Source organism: Anoplopoma fimbria, chromosome 5, assembly GCF_027596085.1.
Source record: "Anoplopoma fimbria isolate UVic2021 breed Golden Eagle Sablefish chromosome 5, Afim_UVic_2022, whole genome shotgun sequence".
Classification (NCBI taxonomy): Eukaryota; Metazoa; Chordata; class Actinopteri; order Perciformes; family Anoplopomatidae; genus Anoplopoma; species Anoplopoma fimbria.
The window spans coordinates 2,323,664-2,344,709 of record NC_072453.1 but is presented as its reverse complement, the minus strand read 5'-3'; the positions used below and the strand labels follow the sequence as shown (position 1 = coordinate 2,344,709).

At 38.7% G+C, this 21,046-nt stretch overlaps 1 protein-coding gene across 2 annotated transcripts in view; it reads left to right on the top strand.

Moving 5' to 3' along the window:
* The window catches only part of LOC129091468 (zinc transporter ZIP11-like), a 108,711-nt gene that overhangs the window by 61,330 nt on the left and 26,335 nt on the right, over nt 1-21,046 (top strand). The window contains exon 5 of one of the 2 annotated variants that reach the window (XM_054599103.1): nt 7,111-7,231. In XM_054599103.1, the coding sequence (XP_054455078.1) occupies nt 7,111-7,231 (121 nt within the window). Of the gene's footprint in view, nt 1-7,110; nt 7,253-21,046 lie in introns of both variants that reach the window. The other variant, XM_054599102.1, reaches the window with a different exon arrangement.

The window sequence follows — 21,046 nt, the reverse complement described above, 5'->3', positions numbered from 1 at the left end:
GAATCTGTAGCAGTTTCCTAATACATGTACTATGTATTAGCATATAAATGCACAAACTGCTACCCAAGGTAAAATGGGATGTTTTGGAAAAAAGCCTGCTGTCTCATTGTACCCTCCCCTTTATTATTTCTAAATGTCAGATGTGCAGTCGGAGTAGAAAAGGCCATTGAACTGTCGTGCCTCTATGGCCAACATCACTGGCTAAAATGTCCATCAGCGAGGAGGATGACAAAGTGACTAGTAATCTGCAGGGTGAACAAAGCAATGTAAAACATTTATTCAGATGCAAATTAATTCATTAAAAAGGCAAATGAAAGAGGGGAGTGCATTGCAGTTCTTAATATATCTGTGATGCATTTATTTTACCAGCTTTGTAAAGAGTTCCTTTTCAGTGGTGATTACAGTGTTGGGTCCCGGCTACAATAACAGTCCTGGTGACCTCTCTCAGCTGAAAGCAGGAAATTGGATAAATGGTGTTCACTTTGAACACTACCATTTAGAGTCTGTATACAAAAATAAAATCAGTTTTGAAAGAGAAATGACACTGATAAATATCACTGTAGAACTCTGAATTGATTCAAAAACAAATACTATAAAGAAACTTGAGATGCAGTTTTCAAGGGTAGGAATTCATCAAGTCAAATTCATAGCTAAGCAAATTGCTACATCTAGGTTTCCAAATGTGTCACAATGTTAATACTTATGTTAACATGTTGTTACACAGAGCTTTGTAAGACTGGCAAATGAGAGTTCTGGCAATGTGAGGTAACAGATGCTTGGTGGCTATTTTGGAGATCCTCTGACGAAAAACGTGATTAGATTGCTTAATATACAACCTTGCAAATTACACATCATTAGATGTAGTTAGTTTTCTCTGCAGCTGTTTTACAGTCTTGGTGTTTGTTAGTATGCACCTGCAAGGCACCTAGGAAAGAGTGTTCCTTTTCAAAAACAGCATCCCATCATCCCTTCATCCTGCTTGTTGTGCCATTGGGATTATGAAGGGTCATGCCACTTTTTGCAACAACATGGCTCATTGATGTTTTTATAGTCAAGCTTTAGCTTGACAGGCAACACTTTTGAAGTTGCAGTTATTGTTCTTCTGCAGAGACTTACTTAAACATCTTTCTGATACTATGCAGAGAAGACTTTTTTGGGTAACCGCATAGATCACAGGGGTATTCAGAGGAGCTGACGCACACAACTCTCAAATCCCACCAACACGTAGTGTGAAACTGCACGCAAGCTGATTGATTGCTCCGTCTTTCATTCTGTCTCGCCGTTTTTGTCCTGTCCATGTACGCATGTTTCATGGATGAAGTGGTTTGTTGTTGTTTGCCAAATATTACACTGCTGCTTACTGTGCCTATGCATTATACCTTTGAATATATTTTTATCCTGGATCAATTCCTTGTTGGTTTTGCTTAGAGTTGGGTCGATTTCAGGTTTTGCCAGTCCGGTTTAGTGTGTCAGCTTAAACCGGTTCTACTTTAAGCAGTCCTAGTGAAGCGGTATGACACATTGCTCAACATGCTCATCCAACTTGTAATATGCAATATGTCATTGTGATAAACATAAGATTCATTTTGTTTGATAGACGGATTAAAGGAGCCACCAGTGTCTGACAGGCAGTGTGCAATTTTCTGCCGAGCAGAGGCAAGCAACCTTAAGGGGATCCAGTTTCAGTAGCGGTGGAAGGGGGAAGAGCGCATGGAGCATATTGTGTTTGTTTACCAGAAAGTTCATTTTTTGGGAGGGTGAAGAGACAAGACGTGGACATTTTTTTCTCAAAGAATGCAAAAACGTCGGCAATGCAGCAACAATCTGGATTTGAAGCCGATGAAAGAAGTGAACCGAAAACCACAGTCATTTTTTAAAACGTGGGTCCCCAGAATAAAAAGCTTTGCAGGCACTGCCTTACATAACTTAAGTATTTGAGCCTTGTAGAAAGCATATACAATGTATAATGTATTATTGTTGATTGTAAAATAGCAGATGTCAACATGTCAGACTGTCAATTCTATGCAGGTCACTCAGTTGTCCACATTGAAGGATTGAGACTATTTTCTTTCTTCTTCTGATGCTTCTCCAAGGCATCTAATAATCTGTTATACCAGAAGAAGTGTTTTGCTTGATATGTGAGGGTTAGCTCTACTTCAAAAAGTTGACCTCATGATCAAATAGATTGAGCTTGGTCAAAAGTCTGAAGTCAGGATAGCAGGAGTGTATACATCAGAGTATGCAAGTCATTAAGAGACTGTCAGTCAGCTTGAGTGTGTGAAATGTGCGACAGTGCAAGTGTGTTTTTGATGGATGAGGGGCAGTTGCCACTCTGACTTTCTTTTTCACCTCTTTCTCATCTTCTGCCTTCTTCGTCAAACTGTGACAAGTCCTCTGAGACATCTCTCCTGCTGCAGATTTCACACAGAATGAATCACACAAACATCTGATAGCTGGAATACTTTTATATAGAGTCCAGCTAAAGCACATGAAGATCTGTACTATAGGCATCGGCAGTTTCTCCAGGCCTCAAGAACGAGTGGGTGGAAACATCAACCAGATGGCCAGTGAAATTATAGACCACACTTAAATTGTGTTACATGAATATATTTTGACCACTTCTCTGATTGCTGTTTCATATTTTCAAGATAAAAATCACCAAAATGTATGTACAAATAAACAGTTTGTTTAGAGAGCTGCCAATGAAAATGTTGATTTTGAGCCAGTGAGCCTCCACTACCAACACCTCCAGCTGGGAGAATGTTCAAAACTGTAATTTGGTAAAAGAAAGAGTTTGTGATCGCTTGCAGTAAGCCGAAAGGGAAGAGAAAGGTTTCCGTAGCATTTGTAGAGGTTTGTTTAATGTTCATATTACTTAAAATGATCAGTTAACTACAAATATCCCACATATATTTAACATTATAACAAACACGTGAACTTGGAGCTGCATGCAAGGATGGGACCTAGTTGTGCAGACCCCTGGCAAGGCAGACTGGCTCTAGGGACGTGGAATGTAATCTGTCTGGCAGGGAGGTGGAGATGGATCAATACCAACTAGATATAGTTGGGCTCACCTCCATGCATTGCACCGGTTATGGAACCAAATTCCTGGAGAAGGGATGGACTCTAGCCTTTTCAAGTGCTGCCCAGGGCGAGAGGAGCCGGGCGGGTGTGGGGATACTCAAAAGCCCCCGGCTGCGGTTCGTGTTATGGTTTCCCCTTGGGAACAAGAGGGTCGCCTCTATGTGACTGCATCGCTGAGAGAAAGTCTTTGACTTTGTACTTATGAGCCAAACAGCTGGATCAGATGGTGGGAAAGGCTGAAAGACAGACTTGGTAAACCCAAGCGTGTATTGAAGTGGAACTGGGTACGTCTGGCTGAGGCCTCTGTCTGCAAGGTCTTCAACTTCCACCTCCAGAAGTTCTTTTTTTTTAATCTATTGCTGGGGATGCTTAGGACATGAAATCGGAAAGGGACATTTTCAAAGCCTACATCGTGGAAGCTGTTGCTAGGAGTTGTGGTCCCAAAGTCGTCAGTGCATGTCGTGGCCGCAACCTAATAACCCGCTGATTGACCACAGCGTTGAAGGAGGCCATCAAGCAGAAGAAAGAAGCCCTGGTTTACAGAAAACAGGTGCCGATTGGCCATAAGAGCTCCAGATGTGTTGGTTGCCCATGCATAATCTCAAAATCGGGAGTTGGAGACTTTAGTAAGACTATACTTAGACTATGGTGAAGGACTTTCGGTTGGCATCAAAGAAGTTTTGGCAAAACCTTGTTTTCCCACTTCCCTTCCAAGGTGTTGTTTGCACCCTTTTATTGTTTTTTCTTTTTCACTGTGAAGGCTTTGGAGTGAATAATGAAAACCCTTTATTTTGATAATAATAACAAATAGATGTGTCTCTTTATGATATATTAAGTGGTGTGATCAAACTTATTCGCATGGTAGCCTGCCGATTGCACCTGCACGATTTCAAGTAAGATGATCAAACGGCTCAGATGTGAAAGTAGGATTAAATAGACTTGAATTCAAGAGAGTGTAGGAGAGTGAGGGAGGTGACTTTCAGTGATCAACAGAGCCAGACCGCTGCTAGAAGTGTTTTATTGGTGAGCTTGGACCTGCTGATGAGACTGCATCATGGTTCTCCACCAAAGGTCAACGTGGGTTAATAATGTCCCCTCGAGATGGTACATGAACTGACCCGTAACTCCACACAGACACACACACACACACACACACACACACACACACACACACACACACACACACACACACACACACACACACACACACACACACACACACACACACACACACACACACACACACAGATCCAACTGAATACACATTTACTCAGTCATGCCCACACAGATATCAACACACAGTACATGGAGTTGGTATATTCTTCTCTCAATAACAGGTGCATACAATGGTCATGAAAACAGTGAAGATGGAAAATCTGAAAACTGTTTACACAATATTTCTTGAGAAAGATTTAAATTGCCTATTTGTGCCTGTTGGTCAGACTGAATGCTGAATTTAGTGTTTTTAGCCCAAAAATGACACCACATCATCCCCAAATGTCATGCACCACCTAACTCATTAGTCAATGCCTCAGCAAACTTCCTCCTTCCTTCCTCCTCATACGCCTCATTGCTGCTGCCATGAGTAATAACCATAGATCAAGAATGACAAATACTAATTGAAAAAGAAACTCATATGGAATTTAATTTTATTCAAATGTATTTAAATATATGCTTTAGAAATACATGAATATGGTTTTGAAATAAATAAATAAGGCAATTCATATATAAATAAATGTATTTATATATTTATTGCCACTCTTATTTATTTCAAAGGCATATTTATTTATTATTTAAGTCCATAAATTTGTAACTCAGAGAATATGTATCATGAACAATATTTTATTTTTGTTTCAAGCCTTATTCCTGGCGCATATTTGATTAAAAAAGATGTTTCATAAGGAGTGAGAAATATGTTGTATCCGCAGTGCCTTTAAAATGATTCACCTCCCATTTAAGATTACATGTGTGTACACTGCTATTTTCCCCCATTACTAGGACACACCTAAATCACCACTGGTGCAGCCAATTGGTTTTAACGGTCACATATTCCATTAAAGGAGGTATTACATTTGTTTGTAGTGATCTGAAAAGTCAAGTCTTAGCGAGTGTGAAAGGGAGGAAGAAGAAGAAGAAGACAAGTGAGGGAGGCCAGCCAGAGACCATTGATATCTCTGAAAGGAGGCTCAGATTCGAGAGACTGACACTTCAACGGTTGGCAGAGTGAGCAAAATAAATTTCTTAGCCAAAGTCTCCAGAAGCCAACTGGCAGACTCTGAAGTCAGCTGGAGGGCTCTTCTTTGCTCTGATGAGACCAAAATTGACCTTTTTGTCCATGTTAGTATATGTTTATGATGACACATCATCATAAACATATGCTATCCCCATGGTGAATTGTGAAACAGGTTTTCAGGCTTATGAGGGAACTGGGAAATCCTGGAGGTAAACCTGATGCAGTCTTCAAGAAAGCTGTGACTGTGGAAGAGATTTTCTTTCCAGTAAGACACTGAGCCGAGGCATAAAGCCAGAGCTCCACAGGAATGGCCTCAAAACAATATGTTAATGTCCTGGAGGGACCTGGTCGTGGTCCAGATGTCATTCAAATGGAGAGTTTGCAGCTGCATCTTCTTCTCTGCAAAACTGATTAAGCCCTTCAGGTTGCATCTGAAGGGCTTAATCAGTTTTTTGGGAAACAATTACAGCGTCCAGATGTGCAAAGTTTAAAGAGACCCATCCACACAGACAGATGGCTGTGATTGCTGACAAAGTTGCATCTAATAAATACTGAATTGGAGGAGGTTGATATACTTATGTAAAGAAGCACTTATTTATTATTTTATATTTGTTATTATTTTGGATCACTTCGTAGTAAGCTGTTTTCACTTTCACATTAAAGGGTCATATTTATTTCATGTTCATCTACATGGTTTTCCATCATCTCAATGCACCCGGATCCTGATATAAGAGGATGGTAACAGACATGAATCTAAATATTAGAATAATAATAACCCCAAATATCTTTGGAAACAACCCCAAATATTTTTGCAACTATTGCAATTGTAAAATTAATAAGAATTGGAAAATAGCTATAGTCAATACTCTATGAATCATTTTAGCATGTTTGGCTAATTCAATGAATTAAAAATGAATAATGTGTACATATAAAATATTCCCAAAACTTGAATTGGTTTCCAAGAAAACATGTGGTACATTCTTTGCACTACGACGCACACAAGCTCTCACAGTACTTAACCTGTGACTGGACAGGAATGGAGATGTTGCAGCCATGAACGAACGGAAATATGGCTGCTAATGGTTTTTATCCCTTACTCACTTTTAGCCATTACTCAGATGATGGTTTGCTAATACATATATGGGCTCTATGTTTTCATCAAATTGGCCATTTTCTGTGCCGCTCATTCGTTGCTCAGTCTTGTGTGTATTGTTTGGCCTCGGATACTGTGGAACATGAAATCTTGGTGATAGGATTTTCTATTTGTAGTGGGTGGAAAAGTTTGATCTTTGTTCTGGCTCAAGTGTAATTTAATGGTGTTGTGTAGTGTACTGTTACTGCTCATCATCACATTTTTATCTCCACCAGGAAATTAAACAAATTTTAAAGCATCTCATTGTACAAAATTGTGCTGATTTACTTTACACAAAGTGACTTCAGTGACCTGCATCAGCATGTCCAACATGTCAGTTTCAAGGCTGTGCTGATGCCGTGCTTACATTGTTCATACATCCATATTTATAACAACATCAAATAGGAATATATTTCACAAAATGCTGTCTTTTAATGGCAATATTTTGAGGTATTGCTGCTTTTACCTCAGTAAAAGATCTCAATACCTCTTCCTAGAATGCAAATGACAAAGCCATTTGAGGTATTTTCTAAGAATAAGCTGTTACCAGCTTGTCTTTCCATTAGGAAAATCCCCATACTATAAGCAGGAAACTAGGGGACCCATAAAATAAAGTTTTGCCTGCCAACTTCTGTTCATAAAATGCTGTCTCTATCCACAGGGTGTTGGTGCTGACCCCCACACAGCCTTGGCTCTTACCCCCGACTCCAAGCTGGACAAAGAGAGAGCAGACGAGCCGTCGTTCCAACCCTTCGACTCTGATGAGATGACCATCAGGATAGGTAGAGCTGGACCTCTCTCAGGCAAGCCTCCCCTTCATATACCCACATCAACTCTAACAAAATGTGCTGGATTTTAGGAAAAAAACACCATCAACAGCTGTAGCCACTGTAGTCCCACTCTAGTCAAGTTTCAGGCACCAGATCACACTGATGCAGATAAAAAATGCATGAAGAGGGACTGCATTGGGTACAACTAAAACCTCACCTGGAGCTTCTCTGATGGCTTCTTTCCACTGTCCTGATTTCTTCTGTTTTATCCTTTTTCTTCCTTCATCTGTCCATCTGTGACACTAATTGGGTGTTTCAATCTGGATAACCCGCCAGTGCGTTTTCTTTTATTACATGACTCCCACTTAGTCACCTACAGACATACCTTAGTGCACATTTATGACGTCACGCCACTTACGGTTTTAAAACCGGTAGACTTACGTTGTCAGTCCGTAAGAAAAGACACATGACTAACGTTGTGCTTGTGACACATTGAAGCTGAGGAGCTGATAAACAAATCTAATCTTCTAGCGAATCAAAGGAAGATTATAGCATGATGAGCAATTACAGACAGGCTGCACGGCACATCTACGTGACTTAATAGAGTGCAACGTGGTGGAAAAGTACGGGGCAAATAATTGCAGAAATAACAAAATAATTATAGAGAACAAAATGAAATGCTGTTGTTCGGTCGTGTTTTGTTTTTTAAAACCTAGTATTGCTTGTTTGTGTTAGATACATTGTTTCCTCGCCTCCCTGGCAGGTACAATTTTGGATACAATGACATTATAATTCATAATATAATTCGTTTTTTCATTCGACTGTGTCTCAGTGAGCACACTAAATCCAACAGTGGCTCTGTCTCAAATACAATGTAGTTCCGTTCCTTAGGTCAGGACCAAGTATTGTAATAACACCCTGAAGGAGTTGTTGCTACGCTTCACTGACTTTAATGAGAAGCTGCAGAAGTACACAGAGTAGGATACACTCTTCCTCATGTTTACAGATTATTTTTTTATTGGATCACTTCCTGAACAGGTCACAATAAACACCTGACATTATATGTAGTGTAGCTTTTGAAATTATGCTGAAATCATATCATATCTACTGTCACAAAATCATGTGGTTGTACAATATTTGTTAACGCAATATTTGACACACAGGTCCATTATGCAGTATAAACATCCTTATAATGTTTTATATTCCACTTATAACTATGTGTAATCATAGTTATTAGCACTAAAACTATTCTTAATGCTTAATAACAACAACCATATTTAATTCTAAAGCATTTTTGATGACTTATAAGGTCATGTATCGTTTTTCATAATTGCTGGTTGTTGTTGGGTTTTTTTTAAAGGATCATCATGTATTACACTTTATACTCTTTTACATAAAGAAAATGTATCATTAATAATGCATTATAAAGTGATTATTAATTCCTGTAAGTGGTCAATGTTTGCTTCAAGAAAAGTGAAAAAAAGAATCATTGAATCTATTCGAGAACACACTCAAAAACACATAAAACGTTGTAAAATTACTTTTTAGTTAAAGCAAACGATGATCTATTGAAGTATTTTAATAACTATATGATTCATTATAACATTGATTATAATGCATAATGAATGTATTGCAACTATGTAAGTCAGTGAGCCAGCAATTAGGATCACAACAGGAAAAGCTAAAGTGGAATTAACAGCATTAAACATGGCTACGTTCCAAGAAAGTGTTCATGAAGCCATGTTAGTGAGCCGGCATACACAATATCAAGGCACTTAAACCTGCACTACTAAATGGAAAGCCTCCATCATCAATGTTCCAATTACACCCGTGCTTTTCCTGCTGACATGGAGAACTGCCTGTTGTGAAAGGGTTAATTAATGCAGACACAAGTGACCTGAGCATTGCTAATAAATCAAAATAGCTGGAAGACTGAGTTTATTTTTGGTTAATTTCTCCACGTCTGTGTACAGTACGCACGTCTGAGTCATTTTATATGACTCAAACCTCCTCTTCATTGTCACAGTGACCTGACATTTTTCCATTCTAAATCTCAGGAGAGTTTGTTAGACCGCTGATGTAAGGACTGTTGTCAGGAAGAGCTGCTGGATGTTCGATCTGAGTGAAACACTGTGAGAAGTCGCCTTGATGTTATTTTCAGGGTTAGCAGCTGGAGCTGCTCAACTGAAAAACAAGACAGGAAGGGAGACAGGAACCCTTGAAAACATGTTCAAATTGAAAGAGTCTGCACTCTGGCAGAAAAGGAATGAGAAGCAATAATCATGAGTGGATAGAAATGCATTGTTCTGATAAGCTATAACTCAAATATTGACAAAAACTTACCTTTGGAGACTTCTTTCATTTCAGTGTTACCGGCCAACACAGTAAACAGACAAGAACACACACACATAAATATATAAGTATGTAATGGATATAATGGGTATCACATTGCCTGTCGCTGCATGTTTGTGCAATTCAAACAGCATTTTGCAAGCAGGGAGTCATATTTCCTTATGCATGTGAAGCGCAGTCTTTTATGTAATTTTTATGCGTAAAAAAATTATCCCAAAAAAAGGCTAAAAAATATCATGTTGTGGAGTCCTGCAATTTATATCCCCGGTAGAACAATTGGGGGTTATTCAGGTGTCCGCTTGGCACGTTTACAGCTGACAGTGGGAGATTTACCACTCAAGATTTTCAGTTATTTTCAAAACAAGAGGTAGACCAAGCCTCATTTCCAAAAATGGGCTGTCGATTTTCGCGGCTGTAATGACATCTTTGGCATTCTGATTTTTTTTCATCTCTCTCCAGCTGCCTTTCTTTTTAAGGAGAACTCTGTAAAGGGTTCGTGCATATGCACTTGCCCTGCTATACTAGTTAGCTTATGTACCTGGACAAATAAGAGATTGGAATAATGCCACAGGTATACACAGATAGAAAACAGTAAATGTATTTCAGTCATTGTCAGAGTTCCCGTCTTCCTGCATAGCAAGCAACGGCCACAGAGGAGAAGGGGCTTAAGCCTCATGGCTAATGCTGTCTTTATTGCTTGGAGGCAGAAGGCTAAATTCTCACTCCTTCACCCTGCGGGGAGAGAAGGAGAAATGTGAGAAGATGCTATTGCATCAGTTTGAGCGCTGCTTACTGCAGAGTGCTGGAATTGTTCAGAATTGGCCTTCTACCGTTGGTATAAGAATCGTGAAGATGTTCAAGGTCTGTATTAGGATGTTGAGGGTTCTTTTTGTATCTTAGCAGAGGAAATCGGTAAGATGAAAGAATGCAATATTCACATACAGTGGGTACGGAAAGTATTCAGACCCCTTTAAATTTTTCACTCTTTGTTTCATTGCAGCCATTTGCAAAAATCGAAAAAAATCATTTTTTTCCGCATTAATGTACACTCAGCAACCCATCTTGACAGAAAAAAACAGAAATGTAGAAATTTTTGCAAATTTATTAAAAAAGAAAAACTGAAATATCACATGGTCATAAGTATTCAGACCCTTTGCTGTGACACTCATATTTAACTCACATGCTGTCCATTTCTTCTGATCCTCCTTGAGATGGTTCTACTCCTTCATTGGAGTCCAGCTGTGTTTAATTAAACTGATTGGACTTGATTAGGAAAGGCACACACCTGTCTATATAAGACCTTACAGCTCACAGTGCATGTCAGAACAAAGGAGAATCATGAGGTCGAAGGAACTGCCCAAGGAGCTCAGAGACAGAATTGTGGCAAGGCACAGATCTGGCCAAGGTTACAAAAGAATTTCTGCAGTACTCAAGGTTCCTAAGAGCACAGTGGCCTCCATAATCCTTAAATGGAAGAAGGATGGATGATCATGTGATATTTCAGTTTTTCTTTTTTAATAAATTTGCAAAAAATTCTACATTTCTGTTTTTTTCTGTCAAGATGGGTTGCTGAGTGTACATTAATGCGAAAAAAAATGATCTTTTTCGATTTTAGCAAATGGCTGCAATGAAACAAAGAGTGAAAAATTTAAAGGGGTCTGAATACTTTCCGTACCCACTGTAGATATACACAGCCTAGTGTTGCCAGATGGGAAACGTTATCCCACCTGAGTCTTCAAAATATTATCGCATAACCACGAGTCATAACCACGAAAACAAATAGGCGTAAATCAGAATCAGACGTTGTTTATTGCCACGTACGTTACACATACAAGGAATTTGGCTCGGTGATTAATTGGTGCGTACAGTAAATAACAAACACACAGTGCAAAAAATATTTAACTATCCAGAAAAAAATTACAATATAGCAGCGCGGATAAAAAACAACTACTAATTGGAAGCTTCACAAATGTATCCTACATATGGCACTTATGGCAAAACTATTGTACAAATAATATAATCATCTTACATCTGGCAACGCTGGCGCAGCCTGTTAATGTCAGAAACAACCTCAGAAACGTCCCTCAGTTTTTGTCCAGTCAGGCTCAGCAGGATTTTAATATCTTTTGAGATCTGCAACATTTCAAGTAGGTTGTACAATAGATGATTTACAGTTCTGTCCTTTACTGTGTAGACACTACGCATTAGGTCAGTCTAAGCCAGTGCTTAATGCATGCTCTACAAACTTGAGATTGACTTTGCCATGTCGTCCATCTTTGTGAGTTTTTTCTCACACACTTAAACTTCATTAAATACTTCTTTTACATAAGAGCTCATCTTAAAACTAGTACTCGTATAACACACTTACATGAAATCACACTATTTCCTCCCAATCTTTCAATGTCTTCCAGATATTTTTGTTTTGTTTTATTATTTTTGCCTTTAAATTATTCAAGATGATTGGTGGTTGGTTTCTCTTTTCAATCTGAAGATGCTTGATTATTGTTGGGGTTATTTCCTCCTGTCCTCCTTTTCAAGTGCACTCTTGGTTTCAAAGGTTTCTCTGTGAAGCAGCAGTCACTGCTTTTTCAGCCATCACAGAAGATAAAAAAGCCAAAAGTCCCATCCTTTAAGACCTTCAAATGTGTGGTATATGAATGTGGATGGTATGTATTGCCTTTATTGTTTTACCTTCATTTGATCTACTAGGCAGGATGTTAGCTGCTTAAAACTAAAGTAAAATTGCATTTTCACTGCTAAGACAGACATCTAATTTTCTGTTTTTAGAAAAGAGCTCTTAGAAGTCCTCTTCAGCCCAATCGATGACACACAGAGACTAGAAAACATGATTCAAACTTCCATTTGAAAAGCAAATATGTTATTCACTTGCAGCCCACTGTGTAATGGTCAAGTTTAATTACAGCTGCTCTGGCATTGTTGGAGACATTCCTGATGTAACACAATTGGTATTCTTTCAATGAAAGGTCTGATGAGTGGTTGAGCAAGAAGTGTTGAAATGAAAATTGTCAAATGTGCTAAAAGTAAAAATTTGAAGCATTTGTTTAGCCTGCCGGCTGAACCGGGGCCTCACAGCTAATGGTGCTAACAGTGTTGGCAAACAATGGCAACAGTGCTGGCAGAGATAACAGTGTTTGCCTGAGAGGGAACCAGAGAGTGTGATGCCAGGTTTCTGTGACAACTATATCTTTATATAGCAGATTGTTGTTTGCAGCTATATTGTACCTTTTGAATGTTGAATAGAAAACTCTTTATTAAGGGTAGTGGAAATAAGGAGTCAAGTCCTTGTTCCACTCAACTCCTGCACCGTCTTTGTCATCAGCAACGAAAGGGGGATTTGGAGAAAGTTGACATTTCTCTTGAAATAAATTATTTTTATATATGTATCTATGTTTATATATATGTATCTATGGTTATATATGTATATATATACATATATATGTATATATTAAATATTTCATAATTTCAAACACTATCATCATCCTACGGGAACCCAAAAAATTGTATAGTGTTTTATTGCAACAAAATATACTTTTCTCTATGAAGAGAATTCAAACTAACATTCAGACAGGATCTGTCTATGATTCCCAATACTAATATTTCACGATGAATAACAATAATATTGAATTGCTGTGCAACCAATACTGCCAGCTAGTGAAGGGTGTCACTTTAATAGACACAGGCTATTCTCTGACTCTACAAGCTATGAAGCATTTCCAATAGATCAGTGCTTTGTCTGCTGCTGCTCTCCAGGTAATTGAAGTGGCATAAAGCGGCTCGCAAGCATGTGCCACCTCAAAGAAGCATGGATTCACACGTGCAGGCTCAAAACCCTTCCAGTTCCTTCTCATACTTAATGCATGGTGTCCTACATAATTCAGTCAGCATTAGGAGGAATCAAAGTCTGCCTTTAGGTGTTCTGTTTATTTAGGTCTTCAGATTTAATTTTGCAATGTACTATAATATGACAAATGGGATCTGATTTGAATTTCTCAGTGCATGCTAAGCAGCAAATACTGTACAGAATTCATCTTTTCTTTTTTATCATTCTTTTCAGGCCTTGGGGGAAAACATTGCAGCCAACTACATGACCTATCTTTTATAATGAGGAGGAGGTGATAGTATAGTTGTGATCAGAGGGTCTTAATTAAATTTGCCAACCACATCATAAATCTGCGCGTTAGGTTTCCTGGAATTATTTTGACAAGATGAAGCGGAAAGTGATTCCCATACACTGAAAGACATGAAGGAATGATTTCCTTCTAATTTTGTAAATCCATGTGCAAGCTATACAAGAAATGAAATAGTCCAGCTCTGTGTCGGCCCTCATCAACTTATTAAAAATGCCTATGGATTGCTCTTTAAAGTCCTGAAAAGAGCAACACAATAATAAAAAGTATGAAGAAGCCAAATAATTGCACTTGCTAACCTGCTTGCATACACACTTTGGCTTTGTTTTGACTGACCTGAGGGAGTGTAGATAATGAGTATTTTGGATTGCTTTTAATTGAAAGTGCTGTATAGGTATACGGGGTTATGGATAATGCTGAAAAAAGTCTAATGGACAATGTTTTTTGGTGCCACAACTCAAGAATTCATAGGCCCGTTATGACAATTTCATACATTTCTAATTGGATAAAATGATGACGTGATGGCATTTTGGACAGACATGGATGTAAACTTCAACTTTACTGGTTGACAGAGGCAGTAATGGTAGTTTGCACCTTTTGTCAGAAAAGTCCATCTAAAACATTTGAAGCAGGATATTGGTTTGAGTGAAGCTTTTTCCCTTCGTATGGACACAGACGACCTTGAACGCATCATTGCTTTCACGGCATGATGTTAAAACATGATGACGATTCTGCACTATCCTGCGTCTCTGATAGTCAGGATAGTAAAAGTCTAACAAAGATTGATGCAAACATGAAAAAAAAAAGAACTTAGGTATCCAGCTGCCAGCCTTTCTTTGGGTTAGTTTGAGGCAGAACACTGGTGTCACAGCTCAAGTCAAGTTGTTTTTCATGGGTACCATTAAACAGCTGAAGCACTAATTCAGGATGAATTGAAGATTATTGCACAATAGGGGGGTCTGTAATGAAAATGGTCGATCTTTTTGTTTTTGCTGAAGGGGAATTAATGTGGCAACCGTGGTTCATAAGAACTTTTTACATGCCTACTGTGTCAAATGAAATGCTGTGTATCTAATGAAGTAGGGATGGTCTGTCAAGGCTTTCTCAGTACTAAACTCCCCTGCAGGGTTCTTTCACATATTGCATTAGATAGTGTTTTGTGTTTTTTCCACAGTGAGCATAATTGTTGACCAGACTGTCTCCTCCTTTAGGGCTTTTCTGAGATGATAAACGATCTTAAACAAATAAAAGAGTGTTTTACTCAGATCCACAGCTCGAGAACCTTGTTGTACTACAATCTTAGAGTTGACAAATAGGCAGGTCAATTCCCTCTCCCCACACACTCACACTAGAGACAGGAGTAATTGTTACCTAAAGCGCATTTTCTGTCAGTCTTACGACGACACCATATAATGAGTCCTTGTGAGGCAAAAAGCTTAACTTCTTCACCATAAAATTGTTTCTGTTTCAGTGTCAATGTGTTACAATGCTGGCCAGTAAAGATTTTCTATTTGATGTATAATCACAGCTTTAACGGCATCCACATTACATTTTATATGAAGATTAAATATCTTTATTTGAACCAATTTTTTATATAACAACCCTGCAGCTATTGGGCATATTCTTCCGTTAAAAAATTGTGTATTTATATATTTGCTAAAACAGGTAAAAATCTGGTTGGGCAATACCAATGGCAGTGGTACACTGACATTTTTAGGGGCCATGGAAAGTTTGCTATTGAATTCTATGGTGCTCTACTGACTGGAGCACGTGTTATTATTTCCCCCAATTTTTATGCAAGCCCCAGTACTGTTGGCTCATCACGCTGTCTGTAATTTTAGATCATTTAATATTTGGGAGGACGCATCACGCTGTTAGTTTTGTGTTCCGTTAAGAAAGTTGAAGCTAGCAAGCTAGGCTAACTAGCTTTCACTCAGAAGTGGATGCTAGATAGCATAGCTTGCTAACATTGGCACTGATTCCCACTTAAAGTTACTTCATTTTCATGTTATTTGAGCATCTTAGTGTTTTCTTCTGGCATTATAAATGAGGGAAGTCTGGTTAGCTGCCACCCTTTTATGAATCCAGTTGTTGTGATGCCGTGACCAGACAGTCAGAACTCACAACACCGGGTAGTCTAAGACCTCAGCCCTACATTACCTTGTGATTTGAATCATGGCACAGATCAACAGCACACTTTTTTCTTTTTCCAAAAATTACAATTCTGATACAAAATCAAAAGAAATGCCAAGGATATATATTCTCTGAACTCCAAGCAAAAACTTTTAAAGTTGACCTTAGAGGTACATTTGGGTTGTTTAATTAAGGAACATAATTGTGCTTTTGATGGTAAAAAATTGTACCATATAATGCCGTATAGACTACAGCTCCAGTGACGAAAGGTACAATTCTCCTCTTGAGTGTTGTCAGCAAAGAACTCTGAATTTTTCAGCTGATCTGAGATTCAAACAAACAACTTTCTTTGCCTGAAGCATGCGCTCATCTAATCTCCATGCTGCTGTTGAATTTCTTGACGGTGTGTTTCACTCCAGTTCATTGCTTTTTGATGAGGGACATTATCGCTGCGTCATCTTCTCTTCAACCTCAGAGGACAGGGGGGATGAAGGTTCGATAAAGGGATTAAAAAATGGATGTTCCCTGTAGGGTGAGACTTAACACTCAAAGCTCTCTGTGACTGAGCTCCACCAAATGTCTGTATCTATTATTTATGACACTTGTTCTGTCACTCTTTCATTTTATTATTTCTTTCTCACTCAGGCTGCCACACAGATTTAAGGAGAGACTGAGTACCTTGCACTTGTTTTTGTACTTTTACTTCTATTCCTTTTGGAGTGTGTCTTGAGAAGGTTTGGAGGGAATGGAAACCGCGGAAGATAATTAGTTGTGGAAATCTTTGTGAAATCTCTCCATGTCTTTACAGTTCCCCAGCTCAGCAGGTTTCTTGATGATGTGTGATAATTAAGTCTTTTCGGAAAGAATCCTTTTCTATGTCTCCTTCTCAGTAGTTCTTAACTATGCAGATTTTTATGCATAAAAATTGATGAGATGCTTTGCATCGACCATTTATGGTTGAATGTGGGCGTGTAGAGGACGGGATGTGAGGCTGATCCACATGCGCAAGAGTCCAGGTTGTTTTGGGAATTCATAAAAGGAAACTGCTTACTACCAGGTGTATGCATGTTCTAGAAGTTTTTTTTTTTTTTTTTTTTTTTTGGCACACGCCATTTTCGTCTTTTATGGGAACTTTCACTTTTAGTGTAGATCCAACTATTTGTATTATAAATGAGACTGCTCCAGAACACGTTAGGTGTGCCGCATAAGTTACCATGGCAATCTACCCCGCCAAGAAGTGAACCACCCTGTAGGACTGAAACGCCACGGTTAACCCTGAAGTAACCTTGCTAACCCCAATCCTGCTACTTAGTACAGGGCTCTGGTTAGTTCTGCAGCCATCCAGTGTTGTCTCACTTGAGCAGATACAATGTAGATATCAGTCCGGGTCATAGCACAAGTCTCTGCTCTTTGATTGGGTGAGAATAGCATTCATGAACAATTTAAATATGCACTACAGGTCAGAGAATGGTGTTCAAAGTTTTCTTTTAAAACTAGCAACTATTGGTAAGACGAGTAGAGCTAGATAACTAGGGATGATGACTGGACTACTGAACAAGCCATGGTGTTAAGATGATGCAGCCTATCAAGGGCTAGAGAATGGTGTCATCTGTCGTTGGCCAACATACCCTCATACAACAGGTCCTATGATATCTAATGAAAAGGTATTTTGTTATTTTTGTGCGTTTTACTAAGAATGTCCAGCAACACAAGCGACCAGTGCGTATAGCCTGTTAAAACCAAGATTGTGGTTTGGGTTAAAAATGTCTACGGAAGTTGTGTTACTTATACATGGAAGTTACGTGACAAATAAGTCAACGTTTACTTCTGGTTTCACGCGGGACACAAACTGCAGTCTCCTGGGTTAGAGTCCTGTTTTGTTTTAGACCCACTTACCCCATCCTCCTTGCTACGCAGGCTTTGTCACTCTTCATACTACGTCACCTGTCCTGGCTCAAGATTGATTCAGTGAATTATTTAACGTAGGTATAGATACGCACAGTGTATGAGAACAGCCTGCATGGGGCAGGGTAGATTTATGATGCAACAGCCTGATATCCACTGCAGGGTCTAATGACAAAATATAATTTAATATGAACACTGGGCTTTTCATAGAACCCAACTTTTGTCACTTTTTTACTGTGTATTGATCGTAATATTGATCTGTTTGCCCCTGATAAATAAAAAGGCTTTTTTCACAGAAAATATTTTGAAATGTCCCAGTAGGAAAAGCACAAATAATAATGATAAAAGGAATGATGGCTGGATCGCAATTTACTGCTTCAGTTTCACACTGTCATGGTTTACAAGTACACTTCAAACTAAGGGATTAATTATTAATGGTATTATTAACACTAATGCTTTATCTACTTTGACAAGTCAAAATGTCTGTTTGCCCCTGATGAGAGTGCAGTGCTTCATGTCCAACCTTTTTTTTTAAGTGGCAATGAAATGAAAATGCTTCTGGTCTTCAAAGAACAACAAAGACAACAAGTCAACCTTTACCGACATTGAAAAAAACAAAAGTTGCTAACTAATAATTTTGAATGCCAGTCTTTTTTCTTTCTTGCCTGTGTGTTTCTTTGCTCAACAAATTAGCATTTTCTATTTTGTGCTTTTTTTAAAAACTGGATAAAAACCCAGTTAGAGTAAGAGTTAAAGAGGAAACCAGAGTAAGCGACAGATGGACAGCAAGGCCGGCAGGAATATGCAGCAGATGGACTTTTCTGACGCACCAAAGGAAAATAATTCTCTTCTATAAGAATATAATAAAATCCAAGAGCAAATCTGGTGACTGTTTTTACTATCACGTCCAGGATCCGTGGGCCACAAACCTGGACGACGTCAGGCTAAATCAGTTCTTCTCTGCTGTTCTTAGTTTATGTTTGTTTATGTCTTCAAACACGGATTACTTCCGGATAACTATCCTTATCTAACTTTACTTCAATAAAGTTAGATTAGGGTAGAGGCAAAGAAATTTTAGTAAAAACAAAGACATGTCAAACAGGAAATGCATTCCAATCGATTAAAATATTCAAAATGTAAGCAGCACATGGTCATGAATACATGATCACTCCGTACTCTGCTGTGGTGAATGATAAGCAGATGGATAGATTGTAATTTTAAACGGGTTAATAAAAAGTTTCTTATTTGTCATAGTATCACAGGGTTACATAACAAAATTAAGAAAGATAAAAAGGGAGAAGCAGAGAAAGTCAACTGACCAAATTACCACTAAACACAAAGTAAAGAGAGGACAAGTTTAAGTTTTGACCAAATGGTGGAACTATGGATGATCAAATTATTCCAATTCATGATCATCCCTTTCCGTACAAAATTGAATGGCAATCAATCCAGTGGCCAAAGTGGTGAAACAACTGACCGACATTACCATCTATCTCATAAAAAGCAGCAAGAAAACATTCAGATCGGGCTTTACTTTTTACTTTACTCATAAATAATATGAGAACGCTTATAATACTGTATTAATGTATCATAATATGTCTCCCTTGTAATGCACATTGTTTGACTGAAATGGGATCCAAGTTTCACAAAAGGATTTAGTAACACATGTTATTGGGAAAGAAATAAGGATGTATATATGAGATGAATTGATATTGATGGCAGAGAGTTATCTGATGAGACATTATAATAAGAGTATTTGTCATTTTGAAGCCTTGCTGGATCAATGGTCTCTGGTGCAACTTTGAAGCCAATTTGACATATTGACCAAACTGGGTAATTACAATTTACAGGTCTATCAAGTGATGCCATGGGGCCCAAACATTTCACCCCCCCTGTTCATTTTATTGAGTTAAAGGAAACTTTAGTGCGCTTGCTCTATGGGCTACTCTGTATCCAGTTCTCTTTATACATCCGCATACACATTGTCTCCGTCTATCTATATCTCCCTACCCATGATTAGTTTTTAAGAAGACCTTTTTTTATTCTCGTTGGAGGTACGTATAGCCTGATCAGTGTGGCTCAGTACATTTTTTATGTGAGGGCGTGTTTTACACATCACATGGTGGGGACTTGCCTTGCTAAATTGGGACTAAATGCACAGCCTCATATCTTAAATCATTACATTTTAAGGTTAAGACTTTGTGAAAGGTCGGGGTAAGGTTTGGTCTAGGTTAAGGTAAGGGTTAGGGTTAGGGTTAGTCTCCAGGAAGTAAACGCAAGCCAGTGTAATGTGTGTGTTTGTGTGTGTGTAGTTGCCTGGCAACAATGGCCAACGGACGCATGAAAGTTTTGCTGTTGACTGGTTCTTTTTCTCTCTCTCTCTCTCTCTCTCTCTCTCTCTCTCTCTCTCTCTCTCTCTCTCACTCCCCATCATGCTCTCTTGCTCTCGCTAGCTGTCTGTTACCATTTCCTTTCACATGCTGTCACGGTGTGTCTCTCACACGCTGCTGGTCTGCCACGCGTCCTCTCTGTTCCTCTTCATTTTGTAGTCAGTGGGTGTTACTGGCATTAAATAACAAGAAGAACACCAACTGAAATGTCTGGGATATTATGTCAAAAGCATTATTGGCTCAAATGGAAGCTTAAATGGTCTTTAACCAACTCTGTGGCATTTGGATAGACATAAAATCTTAGTAATAAAGTTAAATTACAGTCAATACTCATACATGATAGGGGTTGCATTTAGTGTAAAGCCCACAGAGTCTGCAATGTATGGAGCTTTTTAGCCTCTATAAGCTTACTGTTTTGGTTTTAAGGTGGTCTCTTCACTCAGTAGCAGGCAGCAGTTTTCAGTAAAGATAGACTCATAAACCCACTTTGTGCCATCTGCCCCGTTAGTAAGTTGCTGGTGAAGAAATCGTAACATGTAACAGTTTCGGATAGTAAAATGGAGAACAAAACAGAGCTAAAAGGGAAAGTTAATATTGGTTTTATCCAGACAGACAGCTCCACAGTGAGGATAATGTTGCTCTCTGTCTGCTGGATGTGTAAATAGGATATTTTTGCTACCACCGTCACAACTTTATGAAGTGATGTTGGGGCTGTGTATCTGTCAGCTTCTTTTGGAGTCCTTTTATTTTTTGCCCCTAAAGTGTTGCATCTCGTTCCCCCTCTATGGTTGCTGTGTACATCTCAAAACAAGACTGAAAGCGTAAAAGGACAGATGTTGTGTCATATTTTCATAATACATTTTTCTTGTGTTCTGTCTTATGTGTATTTTTACCTCTGC